Source organism: Pelodiscus sinensis, chromosome 4, assembly GCF_049634645.1.
Source record: "Pelodiscus sinensis isolate JC-2024 chromosome 4, ASM4963464v1, whole genome shotgun sequence".
Taxonomy (NCBI): domain Eukaryota; kingdom Metazoa; phylum Chordata; order Testudines; family Trionychidae; genus Pelodiscus; species Pelodiscus sinensis.
The window spans coordinates 100,872,651-100,889,403 of NC_134714.1; the positions used below are offsets into that span (position 1 = coordinate 100,872,651).

At 50.2% G+C, this 16,753-nt stretch overlaps 2 protein-coding genes across 14 annotated transcripts in view; both read left to right on the forward strand.

Annotated features, from left to right (window-relative positions):
• PPFIBP2 (PPFIB scaffold protein 2) overlaps positions 1-16,753 on the forward strand; it is a 247,702-nt gene that overhangs the window by 134,184 nt on the left and 96,765 nt on the right. For 12 of the 13 annotated variants that reach the window (XM_075927828.1, XM_075927829.1, XM_075927826.1 and 9 more), the window contains one exon: positions 14,189-14,281. In XM_075927828.1, coding sequence (XP_075783943.1) covers positions 14,189-14,281 — 93 coding nt within the window. Of the gene's footprint in view, positions 1-13,093; positions 13,127-14,188; positions 14,282-16,753 lie in introns of those variants that run through there. The other variant, XM_075927835.1, reaches the window with a different exon arrangement.
• Positions 2,361-4,070, forward strand: LOC142829190 (uncharacterized). The gene is made up of 2 exons (XM_075927843.1): positions 2,361-3,243; positions 3,439-4,070. The coding sequence occupies exons 1-2, from the start codon at positions 2,694-2,696 to the stop codon at positions 3,897-3,899; spliced, it is 1,011 nt and encodes a 336-aa protein (XP_075783958.1). The 5' UTR covers positions 2,361-2,693; the 3' UTR covers positions 3,900-4,070.

Here is a 16,753-nt window from a genome sequence, read left to right on the forward strand (position 1 = left end):
GCTCCAGAATTTCTTCATGAGGAAGGAGACCTTCCTGGAGTTGTGTGCCTGACTCACCCCTGCCCTTACATGATGGGAAACACACATGCCACCCCCATCACCCTGAAGAAGCGGGACACTGTCACTTTTTGGAAGCTCACCATACTGGACAGCGATCCTTTGGGAACCAGTTCAGCATGGGGAAGTCGACCATCAGGGCCTTCATCATGCAGGTATGGAGCTTTTGTGCTAAAGTTCTGGGGCTGAACTGCTGGAAGGGGGTACCCAAGGGAAAGCGGCCGTTGGGGGTAGAGGTGGGGAAGCCCACTTCCCCAGGCAGTTTTTCAGTCCTGCCCTCACACAGCTCTGCTGGGAAATGGGCTACGTAGGGGGTTGCTCCTGGTCTATATGGGGGAGGGGAGGTGGAGGAGGGGACCTCCCGTGGGCTCTGGCACCCCAGTGATTCTCTGTTTCTCCTTTAACAGGTGGTGAAGGCCACGACCACCATCCTGCTGTGCAGGGTCATCAACCTTGGTGATGCAGACATCATCGCTTCCAGCTTTGCCAACATTTGCTTCCCCAACTGCGGCAAGCTTATTAACGGCACCCACATCCCCATCTGGGCCCCTGATCACCAGGCATCTGTCTATATGAACCACAAGGGGTACTTCTCCATGGTCCTGCAGGCCCTCAACTACTGCGGGCAGTTCATCAACATCTATGTGTCGCATGTTCCAAAACTCAAGAGTCTTCCAGAAGCTGGAGGCTGGCACTTTCTTCCCCAACCACATCATCAGGGTCAGGAACATAGACATGCCGCTCTGTATTGTGTGGGACATGACCTACCCTCTCTTGCCCTGGCTCATGATGCCCTGCAGTGGTATGGCAGGACCAGGAGGTGGGGCTGGGGCAAGAGCGGCAGCAGGAGCAGCAGCAGGAGCAGGAACTGGCTCTGTTGCAGTGAAGAGAGACTGGATGATTGTGCACATGGTGCATCCCTGCTACATCAACTCCCTGAAGGTCTCTCTGCAATTGCACATCCTCCCGGAGCCTCTGGTCCAGTGTCTCATGCCGGGCCCGGAGCACAGAGATGTGCTCCTGCAGCAGTTCCTCCCGCATCCTCCGGTGCCTGCAGGTCCCCTGGTGTCGGGCGACTGCCCTGAGTGGTGTTACCTGCCCCTCTCACAGCTGGTCTGGCTGGGGACAATAAAGAGAGGTGGTCAGTCATCCCTGGAGACACTGTCCCTGAGGCTTTGCCCTCATGTGTGAGCTGAGACCGACACGTCTCAGGTCAGATGGTGATGTCCTGGGAGCAAGGCCATCTGCAGTCTGGACAGCGGGCCCTTTCCTACAGAGATCCAGATGTCCACAGGAGTGAGGAGCCTCACCACCCCCATGTCCTGGGAACAAGCAGGCATGGGAAGTTGCCAGCCACACTGGGATCATGTGGGTGGAAGGGGGGCCTTGAGCTGGCTGGGCTTGCCTTGATGCTGTGCACAGGCCGGATCCATCAGTGGTGGTGTCCAAGGGAAGAGGACTTGTGTCCCTGGCCACTGGAGGAGAGGGGGTCAAGGTGTATGAGTGGCAAATACTCCTGGACCTGGTCCAGCCCTGAGTCGACCACCAGACATGGGAAAGGGACTGTGCCACCCCCAGGATGGTGCAGGTCCTGATAATAGGGGCAGAAGCTGCACTCCTTCATCCTGTCATATGCCTGGCATTGCGCCTTTACTTTCATCTAGACCAGCTCCTGAGTCCAGACGCAGCCCTTTGAGGCCAGGATGTCAGCCACGTGGCCATAGATTTCAGCATTGCGTTGTCAGTTCTGGAGAGCCTAGAGATTTTCCTCCTTGCCCCACACGTCGATTCACCCCTGGATCTCCACCCAAGACCAAGACGGCGCATGCCTCTTATGATGCCTGGCAAGCTTCTGGGAGCTGTCAGACTGCTCCCTGGGAGTGAGTGGTGGAGGGTTCTTGGGGAGCTTGAGGGTTGCTCCTGCTGGCCCAGTCAGTTGGTGTGGCAGCAGCAGAGTTGCTGTAGGCTGTCTGGGCCAGCTTTCTGCCACAAGCCCTTTCCCCTGTGGCTGCAGCTTTAAGGACTGCATGAGAAGAGGAATTATAGAGTCCTATTGAGTATGGACAGAATGGCCACCAGGACACCTGTGGGATTTCCTGGAGGCCCCTTATTTCAAAATAGCTCCAACCGCTGCATCTACACATACCCTATTCTGAAATAGCTATTTCAGAATGGGCGATATTCCTCATGGAATAACAATTCACATTGTTATTCCAAAATTAATGTGCTGTGTAGATGCACCCTTAGGGTATGTCTACACTAGAAAGTTAGTTCGAACTAACGGACGTTAGTTCGAACTAACTTTCCTATGCGCTACACTAGCGCTCCGTTAGTTCGAACTTAATTCGAACTAACGGAGCGCTTAGTTCGAACTAGGTAAACCTCATTTTACGAGGACTAACGCCTAGTTCGAACTAGCTAGTTCGAACTAAGGGCTGTGTAGCCCTTTAGTTCGAACTAGTGGGAGGCTAAGGCTTCCCAGGTTTCCCTGGTGGCCACTCTGGCCAACACCAGGGAAACTCTATTGCCCCCCTCCCGGCCCCGGAGCCCTTAAAGGGCCATGGGCTGGCTACTCACTTTGTGCCAGTTGCAAGGCTGCCAGCACCCGTGCCTGCACAGCCTGCACCTGCCACACAATGAGCCAGCCATCCGAGGGCTCCCAGCCCTCCACTGCTCCCCACGACCAGCCTGGCGGCTCCCAGGAGCCTGCCCGGGGGCGCAAAAGGCGGGCGCCCGCCTGGTCAAGTGCGGAGATCGTGGACCTCATCGAGGTTTGGGGGGAAGCCTCCAATGTCCACGATCTCCGCACTAGCCACCGGAATGCGGCCGTCTATGGACGCATGGCTGCCAGCCTGGCCGCCAGGGGCCACCAGCGCAGCCGGGAGCAGGTGCGCTGCAAGATTAAAGACTTGCGGCAGTCCTACTCCCGGGCCTGCCTGCCAGGGGCTGACCCGGAGGCCTGCCCCCACTTCCACGCCCTGGACCGCCTCCTGGGGGCTCATGCCGTCCCTGCCCCCCGGGACGTGATTGACCCCGGGGCAGAGGGACCGCTCCTGGACACCGAGGAGGAGCAAGAGGGCTCTGAGAGCCAGGAGCCTGCTGCCAGCCTTCCCAGGACCCGGGACCCCCGAGGCACCCCACAGAGCCGCTCGCCTGCATCATCAGAGGCCGGGGAGGCGTCCACCTGTGAGTACCCTCGTGTTCCCCTTATGTGTACGGGGGGCTGGGGCGAGAGGGAGCCCCGGGACCGTGCGCCTGGGCCTTGCCCACCACGGAGCAGCAGCTGGGGATCCTGCAGGGGCCCTGGCCTTGCAGAGGGGAGCTGGGTTTCACACACCTGGGCCCCTGGGGTCATTGACCGCTGGTCTTCTTGCACCACAGCTGCAGCACCGGGGACTGCAGGGCGCACCACACCGCCTGCAGCAGCCGCCCGCGCCCGGGCAAGCAGGACAGCCAGGAACCAGGAGGACTACCAGAGGCGGCATCTCCGGTTCCTGGACCGACAGCTCCGTCTCCAGGACCACTGGGTCCAGGAGGACCTCAGGCTGCGCCAGAGGAGTCTGGAGGCCCTGGAGGAGCAGGGCCGTGCCCTGCGAGGCCACCTCCAGAGCCTGCTAGACCGCTTTCCATTTCCTCCTCCCCCTGCTCCCCCTCTTGCTCCCCCTCTTGCTCCCCCTGCTCCCCCTCTTGCTCCCCCTGCTCCTCCTGCTCCTCCTGCTTCCGCTCCTGCTTCCTCCACACCCCCTGTCCTCTCTGCCCCCCCCTCCACAACCATTCCCCACCGACGCCCCCGGACCCGCAGTGTGGCGAGACGGGAGAGGCACCCAGACTCCCACCCCTGAGCTTTCCTTTCCCTTCCTCCCTTCCCTCCCCTCCCCTTCCAGCTCCCTCGTCCCAGGTTTCCCCCTCCCTTCTCCCACCTTCATTCCTCCCTCCCCCACCCCAGTTCTGTGAAATAAACAGACGTTTTTGTTGGAAAAACAGGTGTCTTTATTTGACAGTAGGTAGGGAGGGGAAAGGGGAAGGGGGGGGTAGGGTGGAAGAAGGCCCCGGTGGGGCATGCAGGGAGAGGTCAGTCCTCCTCCTCCTCCACCTGGAAGCTCTCCCGCAGGGCTTCCCGGATCCGGATGGCCCCCCGCTGGGCTTCCCGGACGGCGGCGGTGCGGGGCTGACCGTAGTGTCCAGCCATGCGGTCAGCCTCAGCCATCCAGGCTGGCAAGAAAGCCTCCCCCTTCCGCTCACACAAATTGTGGAGCACACAACATGCCGCCACCACGGGAGGGATGTTGTGCTCGGCCAGGTCCAGACGGGTGAGGAGGCATCGAAAGCGGGCTTTCAGTCGCCCGAAGGCCCCCTCCACCACGATGCGGGCCCTGCTCAGCCTGTTATTGAAGGCCTGGCGGGAGGGATTGAGGTGTCCCGTGTAGGGCTTCATGAGCCAGGGCTGCAGTGGGTAGGCGGCATCCCCCACCAGGCAGACGGGCATGTCCACGTCCCCGACCCTGATGTGGCGGTCGGGGAAGAAGGTCCCGTCCTGCAGCCGCTGGCACACGGAGGAGTTCCGGTACACCCGGGCGTCGTGTGCTTTGCCGGACCAGCCCACATTTATGTCCGTCAACTGTCCCCGGTGGTCACACACGGCCTGCAGGATGACGGAGAAGTACCCCTTGCGGTTCACGTACCGGGACGCCTGGTGTTCCGGGGCACGGATGGGGATGTGCGTCCCGTCGATGGCCCCCCCGCAGTTGGGGAAGCCGAGGGCGCCGAATCCCCGGATGACGGCATCCGGGTCGGCGAGGCGGACCACCCTGCGGAGCAGCACCCGATTGATGGCCTTGACCACCTGCGGAGAGAGACACAGCAAAGCGTCAATCAGTGGGGCGCCCGGGTGGCTGGGAGCGTGCGTGCCCTGGCAGTGCCCCGCGCCCCACTCCCGGAAGCAACCCCCCTGGCGGCGTGTAGTACGGCCGGGACAGCCCGACCCCTCCGGTGCGGGGCGCTTTCGCCTCCTCCCGCCCCCCCCTTTGTCCCTGGGGCGGCCCATCCCCTCCTCGCAGCCCCCCTCCCCCCCGGCTCGGTGGCCGACGAGCGCCGTACCTGCATGAGCACTGCTCCGACAGTGGATCTCCCCACGCCGAACTGGTTCCCGACGGATCGGTAGCTGTCCGGCGTGGAGAGCTTCCAGAGGGCGATGGCCACCCGCTTCTGGAGGGGGATGGCGGGCCTCATGCGAGTGTCCCTTCTTTGCAGGGCAGGGGCGAGCCACTCGCAGAGCTCCAGGAAGGTGTCCCTCCTCATCCTAAAGTTCTGGGTCCACTGTCGGTCGTCCCAGCGCTCCAGGACGATGCGGTCCCACCAGTCGCTGCTGGTGTCCAGACGCCAGATGCGGCGGGGCACGCCGGTGCCGGGGCGCCGCCGCGGCTCCTCCACGGCCCCCAGGGCGGCCAGGCGGAGAGGCAGGGGGCTGACGTTCCCCAGGTGGTGCCAGGCAGCCTCGAGCCATTGCTGGCAGGCTTGCAGCAGCAAGTCCAGAACGTGCACCAGAAGGTGCAGGGCGAGCCGTGGCTCCATGTTGCCACCTGCGGCGGTCCCCCCCGAAGGGAAGCACCGACACAGACGGGCACAGAGACCGACGCTTTGCTGTCCCTCGGCGAGGTTGGCAAGCAAGCAGGAAAAGCTGAGAACCGGCTGTCCAGGGGGGGTCCCTTTAAGCACGAGCCTCAGATAGCCTCAGACAGCAGCCACACAAAGCAACTGCTGACCTGATGCCCTGCCAGAACCGGTTTCAGCTGCCCTTAAATGCCCCCCTGCGTCCAATCAGTGTGGACGCGCTAGTTCGAACTAGCAAAACGCTAGTTCGAACTAGTTTTTAGTTCTAGATGCGCTAGTTCGAACTAGCTTAGTTCGAATTAACTAATTCGAACTAAGTTAGTTCGAACTAGCGCTGTAGTGTAGACGTACCCTCAGAGAGGAAACAAAGTACTCCACTTTTACAACTGCAGAAAGTATTCCAACAATCTACAGCTGGTCCCCAACTTACAGCCATCTCGACTTATGACCATCCACACTTACGACCAAAGCGGTCATAAATGCGGGCTCTGAGTTACAAACGCAATCCGTGCTTATGAACAGCGCAGTCGCAATGTAACTCAATGGGTTCCGAGTTACGACCCTCCCGAGTTACGGCCAAGCGTTTGGTCCATAATGCATTCGTAACTCGGGGACTGGCTGTACATTGTTTTATCGTGTTCTATATATCAATCTATTAATGTTATTGAATAGGTCATCTTGTGGCACTTATCTCACAAGTACAGATAACAGCTCACTCACTCGCTGACCTGTGAAAAAAGCAGGTATTTTCTTGCTTACATGAGACTGATTCACTAGCTTTTACATGGATATTGAATAATACATTTGCATTTGGGGATGTTTCACAAGCATACAAGAAGGCAGATAACACTGGACAGCTTTACCATTGATAAAAATGGGTGCAGCAATTTGGATATCTGATATGATGCTGATCATCTTCTAGACTGCTGACTCTTCAGTTACGTTTGTGAATTCTGTTTGTGTTTCATGAAAAATTAGGCATGGCAAAAAATGCAATGACATTCATTTAATTCTTTGAGCCTGTAAAATCTTTCCCCTGAACATAAATGATCACTGTCATGTTTCCTAAAAAAAGTAGCAAAGGGGCAAAATCAACAGTAATAAGTGCATATGGTGCAAAATTCATCTTCTCTTTGGTCATGAACACAATCTCACTTTTCTGGTAGAAGCATTTCTTGTACAAATCTTGAAATCTAGAACCACTTTTCTGTTTCCCTCCCCTTCAATAGCTCTCCTTTCCCCCTAAAATCTTGCCTGTCTGACTGAGATAAAACTAAATGGAGGTTTGAAAAATTACAAGAGAGCCTTCTTCTTAAGAATCCTGTACAACTCTTGAAAGTACAACTATCTTTATCATCTGTGACTCAATGATCAAAATGAGAATGTTATCAGCAACTAAGAAAGCTAACAAAAACAAAAAAACCTCTTATTTTATTTTCCCAGCTTTGAGCCCACATACCTCGCCAAAGAAGATTAGTTCCTAGGGATGCTTGTAACATTGGAAGCATAGATGTGGCTCTTCTTGCAAAATGAAGTGTCAGACATTCTAGAAAGGAATTACATGTTCTGGGAAGCCGAGTAGGCCACAATACTTCTAGAAAAAATGCACAACATGATCAAATGCCAAAGCTTTGAAAACTAAACAGAATTAGTGTTCACTTCTCTAAAGCTACTCTAAAATTAAACTGTAAATTCCAAGGGAGAAATTCACACCCAGGTAAAAGTGACCAGGAGAGAGACTGTGGGAAACTATGGGCTCCTCAAAGCAGGGTTTTGGGTGGACCAGTGGGATGTATGCATTGTCCCCCATAAGTGAATTTGCAGTGAGGATTATAACTTGATGCTCAGGATGAGGCACATAATGAAAATGCAATTAATTATCAAAATGAATTGTTTCCGGATATGAACTGTACAGGATTTATAGTAAGCTGGAAGAATGCTAGGCTCCTCCTCTTTATCTCTTCACCTGTGGCTTATCCTGCTCCATGTAGAGATGTGAATGATGCTCCTAGGGTACAGCATCTGTTACAAGGGAGTTTCTCCCATCGTGTTGTTGTGGCCATGGGTCCTGTTGTGGGAAATTGTCCATCAGGTCCCTGAACCCCATGATGATGGAGGGAAGTAAGTATTTTTAATGTTAGGAATTAGGTCAAAGGTCCCTGCACTAAGTGAGTCTGTAAGATAAAAAGCAGGCTAGCTAGCAGTATGTCAGAGGTCATGCAACCTCTCAGGCAAGGGGATATCCCTACTGGACATACAGGGACATCTCTTGGGTACTTATTGAAATTTTTTGTTTCCATTATAGCTCTGTAAAAAAATCCTAACAACTGGATTGATCCATGTACCCTGGACCTATGCACTTTTGACATCTGTTGTATTTGTTTTTTAAATGAAGGGTTGAAAATAGACAATTGATGAGATGTGCAGGGAAGGTGATGATCAGGGGATGTTTTCAAAGATAAACTGAAAAAATAAGAAAAGGAGGAGACCTTCCAGAAAGCCTTATATATTAATAGTTCTGTGAGATCTGGAGGACCCTCGGAAGTCAAAGCTGCACAGCACCCTGCAACTCTGCCCATCTTTGTAGAGTCCTGCAAATCTGCGGATATTCACTTTATATCCACAGGTATCTACACCAGCAGATACGGGCTCAGATATCCACTGAACCTTTCTGCGAATACAAATGTAGATTCAGATGCAAATTTTGTATCCATGCTGAGCTATTATGTGTTTGAAAATGTAGTGAAACAAGGTTTACTGGAGCAATTGACAAAGACTTCCCTTGTTGACTGCGCCATGTCTAGACTGCTGCAGTGTGCGGGATCAGCTGATCGTTGGCACAGTGCTGCAGCCAATTTTATTTTAATGAAGCGAGGATTATTTAAATCCCCGCTTCTTTGACTATGCTGCATAAACTATTTTTCATGGCTCTGTCGATGGAGCCCTGTAGTCTAGAAGTACCCTAATATGCCATTAAATTTCTTTGCTACAAGGGCACACTGTTGACTCGTATCCAGCTTCTCAGCCACTGTAATCCCCAGGTCCTTTTCTGCAGAACTGCTGCTTAGCCAGTTGGTCCCCAGCCAGTAACAATGCTTGGGATTCTTCCATCCCAAGGGCAGGAATCTGCACTTGTCCTTGTTGAACCTCATCAGATTTCTTTTTGCCCAATCCTCCAATTTCTCTAGGGCACTCTGCACCATATCCCTGCACTCCAGAAAATCTACCTCAACCCTAGGTTCATGTCATTTGGGAACTTGCTGAAAGTGAAATACATCCCCTCATCCAAATAATAAAGATGTTGAACCAAACCAGCCCTAAAACTGATCCTTGGGGCAATCCACTAACCTACTGCCTGCCAGATATTGAGCCGTTGATCACTACCCATTAAGCCTGGTGATTTAGCCAGTTTGCCATCCACCTTACAGTTCATGTATCCAATCCAGCCTTCTTTAACTTGCTGGCAAGAATACTGTGGGAAACCGTATCAAAAGCTTTGCTAAAATCAAGGTATATAACATCCACTGACTTCCCCATATCCACAGAGCCAGTTACCTCATCATAGAAGCTAATCAGATTGGTCAGGCACGACTTGCCCTTGGTGAATCCATGTTGACTATTCCTGATCACTTTCCCCTCTTCCAAGTGCTTCAAAATGGATTCCCTTACTTCTGCCCGGGTTGTGCCCTCAGGGACCATGGGTCTGCTCCATCCCCTAGGCACTCTCCCTTGCTGAGGCGCCTCTCTAGCTGAAGCCCCTGTAGTCATGTTGCCTGGGCCCATGGTGAGCAGTACATTCTTAGGGCTTAGCCCCTTCCTATCCACACTGTAACTGGAGGACAAGAGGCAGCTGGGTTGTGGTGGTGGCCAGCAGCAGCCTGTGGGTATTAGTGCCTTCTGACAGTTTCTGGGCAGGAAGGGACAAGCTGCTTTCAGCCACAGGGACAGGAAGGGAGAAGAGGTGATGTGTTTGGTAAAATCACAGGCATTCCCTCCCTTCATCCTGTTTATAAGAGTAGCCACACGAGTACAGCCCGTCTAGTACAGTAGTCTGTTCTCTGACAGTGGCCGATGCCACCTGCTTCAGAGGAATGAATAGAACAGGCAAGCATCAAGTGATCCCTCCCCTCGCCCATTCCCAGCTTCTGGTGAACACAGGCTGGGGACACTTCAGAGCCTGGTTTTCAATCCCTGCACATCCTGACTAATAGCTCTCGATGGATCCATGCACTCACTAACCTCTTTTTTTAATCCTGTTATAGTCTTGGCCTTCCCAACATCCTCTGGTTCTACAGGTTGATTATGTGTTGTATGAGGAAGTACTTCCTTTGGATTGTTCTAAACCTACTGCCTGTTCACTTCATTTGGTGACACTTAGGGTATGTCTACACTACAGCGCTAATTCGAACTAACGCATCTAGAACTAAAAACTAGTTCGAATTAGCGTTTTGCTAATTCGAACTAGCGCGTCCACATTAAGTGGACCCTGAAGCGGGGTTAAGGATGGCCGGAAGCAGTGCCGGCAGGGCATCAGAGGAGGACTTAGAGCGTGGAGATGCTGTCTCAGGCTAGCCGAGGGCTGTGCTTAAAGGGTCCCGACCCCCACCCCGGACAGACAGTTCTCAGGGGTGCCCCGCTTGCAAAGAAGTCCTGGCTTGGAGTGCCCTGAGTGCCACACTGGGCACATCACAGCACTCGGCCATCAGACCGGCTGCACTTATCGCAGGCTGCCATCTGCGGAGAGGGGGCAATTGGGGGGCTGCAGGAGAGCTTCCACCCCCAGAAGCCCACAGAGCCAGCCCAGTCCTCCCCATCGGGGGCTCGTGCCCCATTCCTCCCTCACCTCCTTCCACTTACCCTTTCCTAGCCCCTCTTCTTGATGTAAAAAATAAAGATAACGTGTCTTCCAAAATGGAATCTGTCTTTATTGAACAAAACTGGGGGAGACTGGGAAAAGGAGGTGGGAGAGGGGAAGAGAGAGGCTGGGAGAGGGGAGTGCAACTAAAATGATCAGGGGTTGGGAACAGGTCCCATATGAAGAGAGGCTAAAGAGACTGGGACTTTTCAGCTTAGAAAAGAGGAGACGGAGGGGGGACAGGATAGAGGTCTCTAAAGGCAGGAATTGGGTGGAGACGGTGCATACAGAAAAGTTCTTCATTAGTTCCCATAAAGAAGGACTAGAGGACACCAAAGGAAAGGAATGGGTAGCAGGCTTCAAACTAGTAACAGAAAGTTGTTCTTCACAAAGCAAAGAGTCAACCTGTGGAACTCCTTGCTGCAGCAGGCTGTGAAGGCTAGAACTAGAACAGAGTTTAAAGGGAAGTGAGATAAAGTCATGGAGGTTGGGTCCATGGAGTGGTATTAGCCAGGGGGTAGGAGTGGTGTCCCTGCCCAAGGTTTGTGGAAGGCTGGAGAGGGATGGCATGAGACAAATGGCTTGGTCACTGTCTTCGGTCCATCCCCTCCAGGGTCGCTAGGGTTGGCCGCTGTTGGCAGACAGGCTACTGGGCTAGATGGACCTTTGGTCTGACCCAGGATGGCTATTGTAAGCTCAGGGCTCAGGGTCGGGGGTCTCAGTGGACCCCCTTGATTCTTTTGCACACCTGCTCCTGGGTGGCAAGGCTGGCAGCTATCCTGCCCAAGCCGGCCACTTTCCTACACCTAGTGCGGAGATCATGGACAAGGTCCACGATGTCTGCACTAGCCCAGGCGGGTGCCCGCCTCTTGTGGTCCCGGGCAAGCTCCCAGGAGCCGCCAGCCTGGTCCCGGGAAGAGGGGGAGGGTTGGGGGGCATCGGGTGGGTGGCTCTATCCGTGCCAGGTGCATGGTCTGCTGGCTGGGTGCTGGCAGGCTTGCACCTGACACGGGCACCGTAGCCAGCCCGTGCCCCTTTAAGGGGTCCGGGGCCGGGAGGGGGGCAGACGAGTTTCCCTGGTGTTGGCCAGAGTGGCCACCAGGGAAAGCTGGGGAGGGCTAGCCTCCCACTAGTTCGAATTAAGGGGCTACACACCCCTTAATTCGAACTAGCTAGTTCGAACTAGGCTTAATCCTCGTGGAATGAGGATTACCTTGTTCGAACTAAGCGCTCCATTAGTTCGAATTAAATTCGAACTAACGAAGCGCTAGTGTAGCGCCTATGAAAGTTAGTTCGAACTAACTTTGTAGTGTAGACATACCCTTAGTTCTTGTGTTAGGAGAGAGAGTAACTAACATTTCCTTATTTACCTTCTCCACACCTGTCATGATTTTATTCAGGAGGTGTGCATACCATGAGTGTATTTAGAGGCAATATGATATTTTTTGTCTTCTTATCTATCCCTTTTCCTTATGATTCCCAACAATTTTTCCTTTTTTTACTCTACATTGAGTAGATGTTTTTAGAGAATTAGCCAGAGAGACTCAAAAATCTCTTTTGTGAGTGGTAATGGTTAATTTTACAGTCCATCAGAAATATATTTTATATGTATATTTGGGATTATGTTTTTCAATGTGCATTACTTTGCATTATCAGCATTGAATTTCATCTACCATTTCATTGCCCAGTCATCCAGTTAGTTCTGTGGATCCCTTTGTACCTCTTCGCAGTCTGCTTTGGACTTACCTTTCTTGAGAAGTTTTGCCACCTCACTGTTTACATCTTTTTCCAGATCATAGTAAAAGTCCACTTCTGCCCACAAGAGCTTCCAGCTGAAATAGAAAAAACAAAGGGTGAAAGACAGGAAATATTATACTCTCCATTTATATATGGATATATATTTATGTATGCTCTGAAGATGCAAATTGGCCAACCTATGGTGAAATCAATGGAGTTGCATTTATTTGTACCCAGTGAAGATCTGACCCCAGTGACTTGTCCATAGGGTCACCCTTCTTTGACGTTGCATAATGTAGTATTTACCGTCATAGCAATTTGCTGCACAATATTCAAAAATTGTTAACGTGGAGTTGCTCCTGTGCCATTAAAGGCAAAGGGAGTTTTACAGTTGACTTTCAATGGACACAGAAATGGGTACTATTTCTGTAGATTGTGATGTGTATAGATTGTGAAATTTCTGCAAATGAACAGTATTCCTTTCAATACCACAGCAGACATTGTCGTATTACTGATTGTTAAGGCACATAATTGCATGGTCACTGACAATGACAGTTCATGCTGTGTTCTAATTTGCTTTTTTTCCTATCTGCTCTGCACAGTGAGTTTGCTTTAGAAATCTAATTAAACAGCCACAGTAGTTCCTGATAAGTTTCTAGCTAAACAAGGTAATAATAACCCATTAACAAGGAACACATTTTTCCCTTGCATTTGCTTTATAGTAATTATGTTGCTAAAAAAATGCATCTACCGAGCTGTAGCCTATAAAATACAAGGTAGCTTTTTGTGGTGTACTTTGACAGACAAAACAAAGCAAAGGACTTGAAGTAAATGCTGTGGAGTCTTTACATGTTAGAAGAATATTATGTAAGTATTTATTTCTATGAGGTGTTTTTAAAGCCTGAACTTGTATATTGTTAAACTCTGGTTTTGTATTACAAGCATTTTAAGATATTTTTCATAAATTTATAGTAAAAGAAAATTTCGTATTTTTCAGTAGTCTGTTCATAGGGACCTATTTGCAAAGTGAACTACACACTTGGATTACTTTTTAAAATGACTTTCCTACATGAGCTATGATTAATATGAAGTCTTATTCACAAAGGATGTCAAAGTAACATAGTTCACAATGCTTCTGTACATAGTATTCATGGTTCTGAGTTTGTATCATTTCAACTGGAGAGCCCAAGATACAAAGTTTGATTCTGAACATGAATTTTTAACATTCTGAAGTTTCCAGGTATTCGAAGCCAGAGGTTCAGTTAGACTCGCCTCTGTTTATTTGCTGCTTTTCTTCAAAAAGTTGGGGCTGTTTTCTGTGGTGGCTGGATTCTTTTATGTTTCGGTCTAATGGTAAACATTTATTTTCAGTGGTTGCACTACCAGGGTGTTCTATTAAAATGTGTTTTGAAAATGCACCAATTTGCATGTCAGCACTAATATTTGTAATTATTAATTTCCAACCTATATGTGATATTTTCAGTGGAAGTTTGCATGACAAATGAAAACAAATGGATAACAGAAAGAAATGACCTCCCTGTAATATCTTACAGGCTCACAAATGGCTGAGGGTATACTGATTCCAGTTCAAGACACAATTTGTGTTCCATTATATTTGGAAAAAATGCACAAAGCTCAGGAGTAACATGAAGTTCTCCTGGATGTCATTCTTGATTGACCTTTTGGTATGCAGAGGTACTGATCCCTAGAAATAAGTTGTCTAAGCTTCAGAAGCACTTAAAAGGAGTCACCAAACTGCTTATGGCATAACAGATAACTCTTTGCAGGATCAAATTCAATATAATATATGCATTTACATTGCTATATTGCAGCTCCCCTGGTTCTATATTGCTGTTTGTTATGTTCATTATTGCTTGACATTTTCATTTACATTATTTGATTAAATTCTTAGCATATTATTATCTTCAGTCTCAGGTGAATCATCTTTCTGCTGCTAACAATGAAACCTATCAAGAACGACTGTCACGATTAGAAGGTGATAAAGAGTCTCTCATACTGCAGGTATGTATAGAAGCATACTATAAACTTATTTTGTATTCAATGGCTAAAAGTCATGAGAGAAATATGAAGCCAAACACCTTGGTTCTGTTGTAGCAATGGAATACGATCTGTGCAAGAAACATTTATTGGGCGCTGAATAGAAAATTGCCATTGGATGTGAGGAAAGCTTGCCTTTAGCCAGGCCAGCCATGAAAAGGATTGACATTTATATGTAACACAAAGAAGAGAAGAAAGTGACTAAGCAAGAAGATAAATCACATTCAAAATAGTGGACGTGTCAGTTGACGTTATTCACATTGTTCTGTAAAATGAACACTACAGATGTGGCTGCCAAGTAATTGTTCAGAGTGTGCAAAATTATCCCAGTTGGTTCTATGAAAAACATGGTTTTGTGACAATTTCTATAATTGGCTGGGAATTGGACAGCTAGCTCTTGTGCGCAATTCTCCCCCATCTTCCCGGGCTTCCACTTCCTCCATCCCACCTGCCACAAATTCACTCTCTTTCTCCTTCAGTGCTAGCCCCACAGGTGGTGTAAATCCAGTGAAGTCAGTGGAGTTATTCTGAGGGAGGATTGGACCCTCATCTGATGATTTATCATTCATTACGAGAGTCCAAATGCCCTACTCTCTTTTTCCATTATAGTTGATCTACCATGCACAAGTCTCTAGTAAAAGAATATTGATCAGCAGCATACTCTGAATTGAAAGGTGGGGTGATGAACCCTGTTGTCCTGTAGTTGTGGGGAGAATGTGGGAAATTAGGAACAGGAGAAATGAGGAAACTAGAAGGTTGGGATGAAGGAAAAGGCAGGAACAGACACTTCAATAATGACATGGTTCCACAACACACTCTCCTTCCATTCTCCAGGTGACATAAGACTCTCTTAACTGTCAAATTCTTCTCTTCCCCATGATTCAAATCAGAAATGTGTTATAACATCTAGCTTTCCCAAACCTTGTTTCTCTGTCAGGAAGTAAACAGAATACAGGCAGTCCCTGGGTTACGTACAAGATAGGGACTATAGGTTTGTTCTTAAGTTGAATTTGTACGTAACTCGGAACTGGCTCCAGATTCAGCTGCTGCCACTGAAACTGACCAGGGGCTGACTACAGGAAGCCGGAGGCAGAGTTGCTCTGCCCCCAGCTTCCTGGAATCAGCCTGATCAGTTTCAACAGCTGCTGAATCTGGAGCCTGGGACAGAACAGCTGGGGCGCTGCCCGGTAGGTTCCCACAGGACCAACCCGGCAGCACCCCAGCTGCTCTACCCGAGGCGTCCCGCAACAAAAGCCTGGTCTGCTGGGGGGGAGGGGGGCGCACTAGCTGCACCCCCTCCCCTCCAGAAGACCAGGGAGACCCGAGCAAAGCCGCCCAGGTGGGCCTGGGCAGCTAAACGAGCAAAGCTCGGGTGTCCCTGGTCTGCTGGGGGGTGTCCAGCGGCTTTGCTGGACCCCCCCAGCAGACCAGGGAGACCGGGAGAAGCTTTTCTCACCCCAGAGGACACGGGTGGCGACCCGCCGCCCGTGAGCTCCGGGGCAAGAAAAGCCCCGTTTGTAAGTGCGGATCCGACATAAGTCGGATCCGCGTAAATCGGGGACTGCCTGTAGAAGGTTCTGTGTTCATTTCTTGCATTTGGATTGCATCTGAACTATTTCACTTCCTTAAAAATCTGAGGAGGAAGAAGAATTTGGCAGTAAAACAAGGGGAAAATAACCCTGAAACAAGGTCAGTTTCTTCCAGGTTTCCAGCTTCCCAATTTACAAGCTTTATCCTTTTCCCTCAGCAAGTGGTTCCTAGTTCACACAACAATAATGCATGTGGGTTTACATTATGTTATCTCAGTAATGAGCTTCTGTTACATGTGTTTCTGGTCACACTTACTTTAATTGAGTGATGTTCTCATCACAATTATAAAATAAGCAGTAAACCTCCTGTGAATTGAATTCTTAATTCTTGTCTAATTAGAACGGCCACTAGCAAAAGTCTCAGCAATAAAACTTCTGTTTGAAACAGAATGAAGAGTAATGGTAGTTTGAACTAGGAAGCCTAGTTCGAACTACCTAGTTCGTGCCGCGTGTAGCCGGGGTCGAGCACAGGGTTCGAACAAGCGGGGATTTAAAAATGGCGGAGACCCACTTATGCAAATGAAGCCCGGGAAATTCAAATCCCGGGCTTCATTTGCAAGTGCAGTATGCCTACATTACCCTCCTAGTTCGAACTAGGAGGGTAGTGTAGACATCCCCCAAGATACTAATGTCATTTGGAAAAACAATACCAACAATCATTAAAGCTATTTAAAAGATACAATTTGAGTAATTTGTTATTAAAATAAACATGATTCTAGGATGCATTAGCAGGTGTGTCATGAGCAAGACACAAGAAGTCATTCTTCCGCTCTACTCTGCACTGATTAGGCCTCAGTTGGAGTATTGTGTCCAGTTCTGGGCAGGGCATTTCAAGAAAGATGTGGAG

Bases quoted from the DNA above. Each gene is read 5' to 3' on its own strand.
- LOC142829190 (XM_075927843.1), top strand. From the start codon at position 2,694: ATGAGCCAGCCATCCGAGGGCTCCCAGCCCTCCACTGCTCCCCACGAC. The intron at 3,244-3,438 runs GTGAGTACCCTC...CTTGCACCACAG, and splicing joins GGCCGGGGAGGCGTCCACCT to CTGCAGCACCGGGGACTGCA.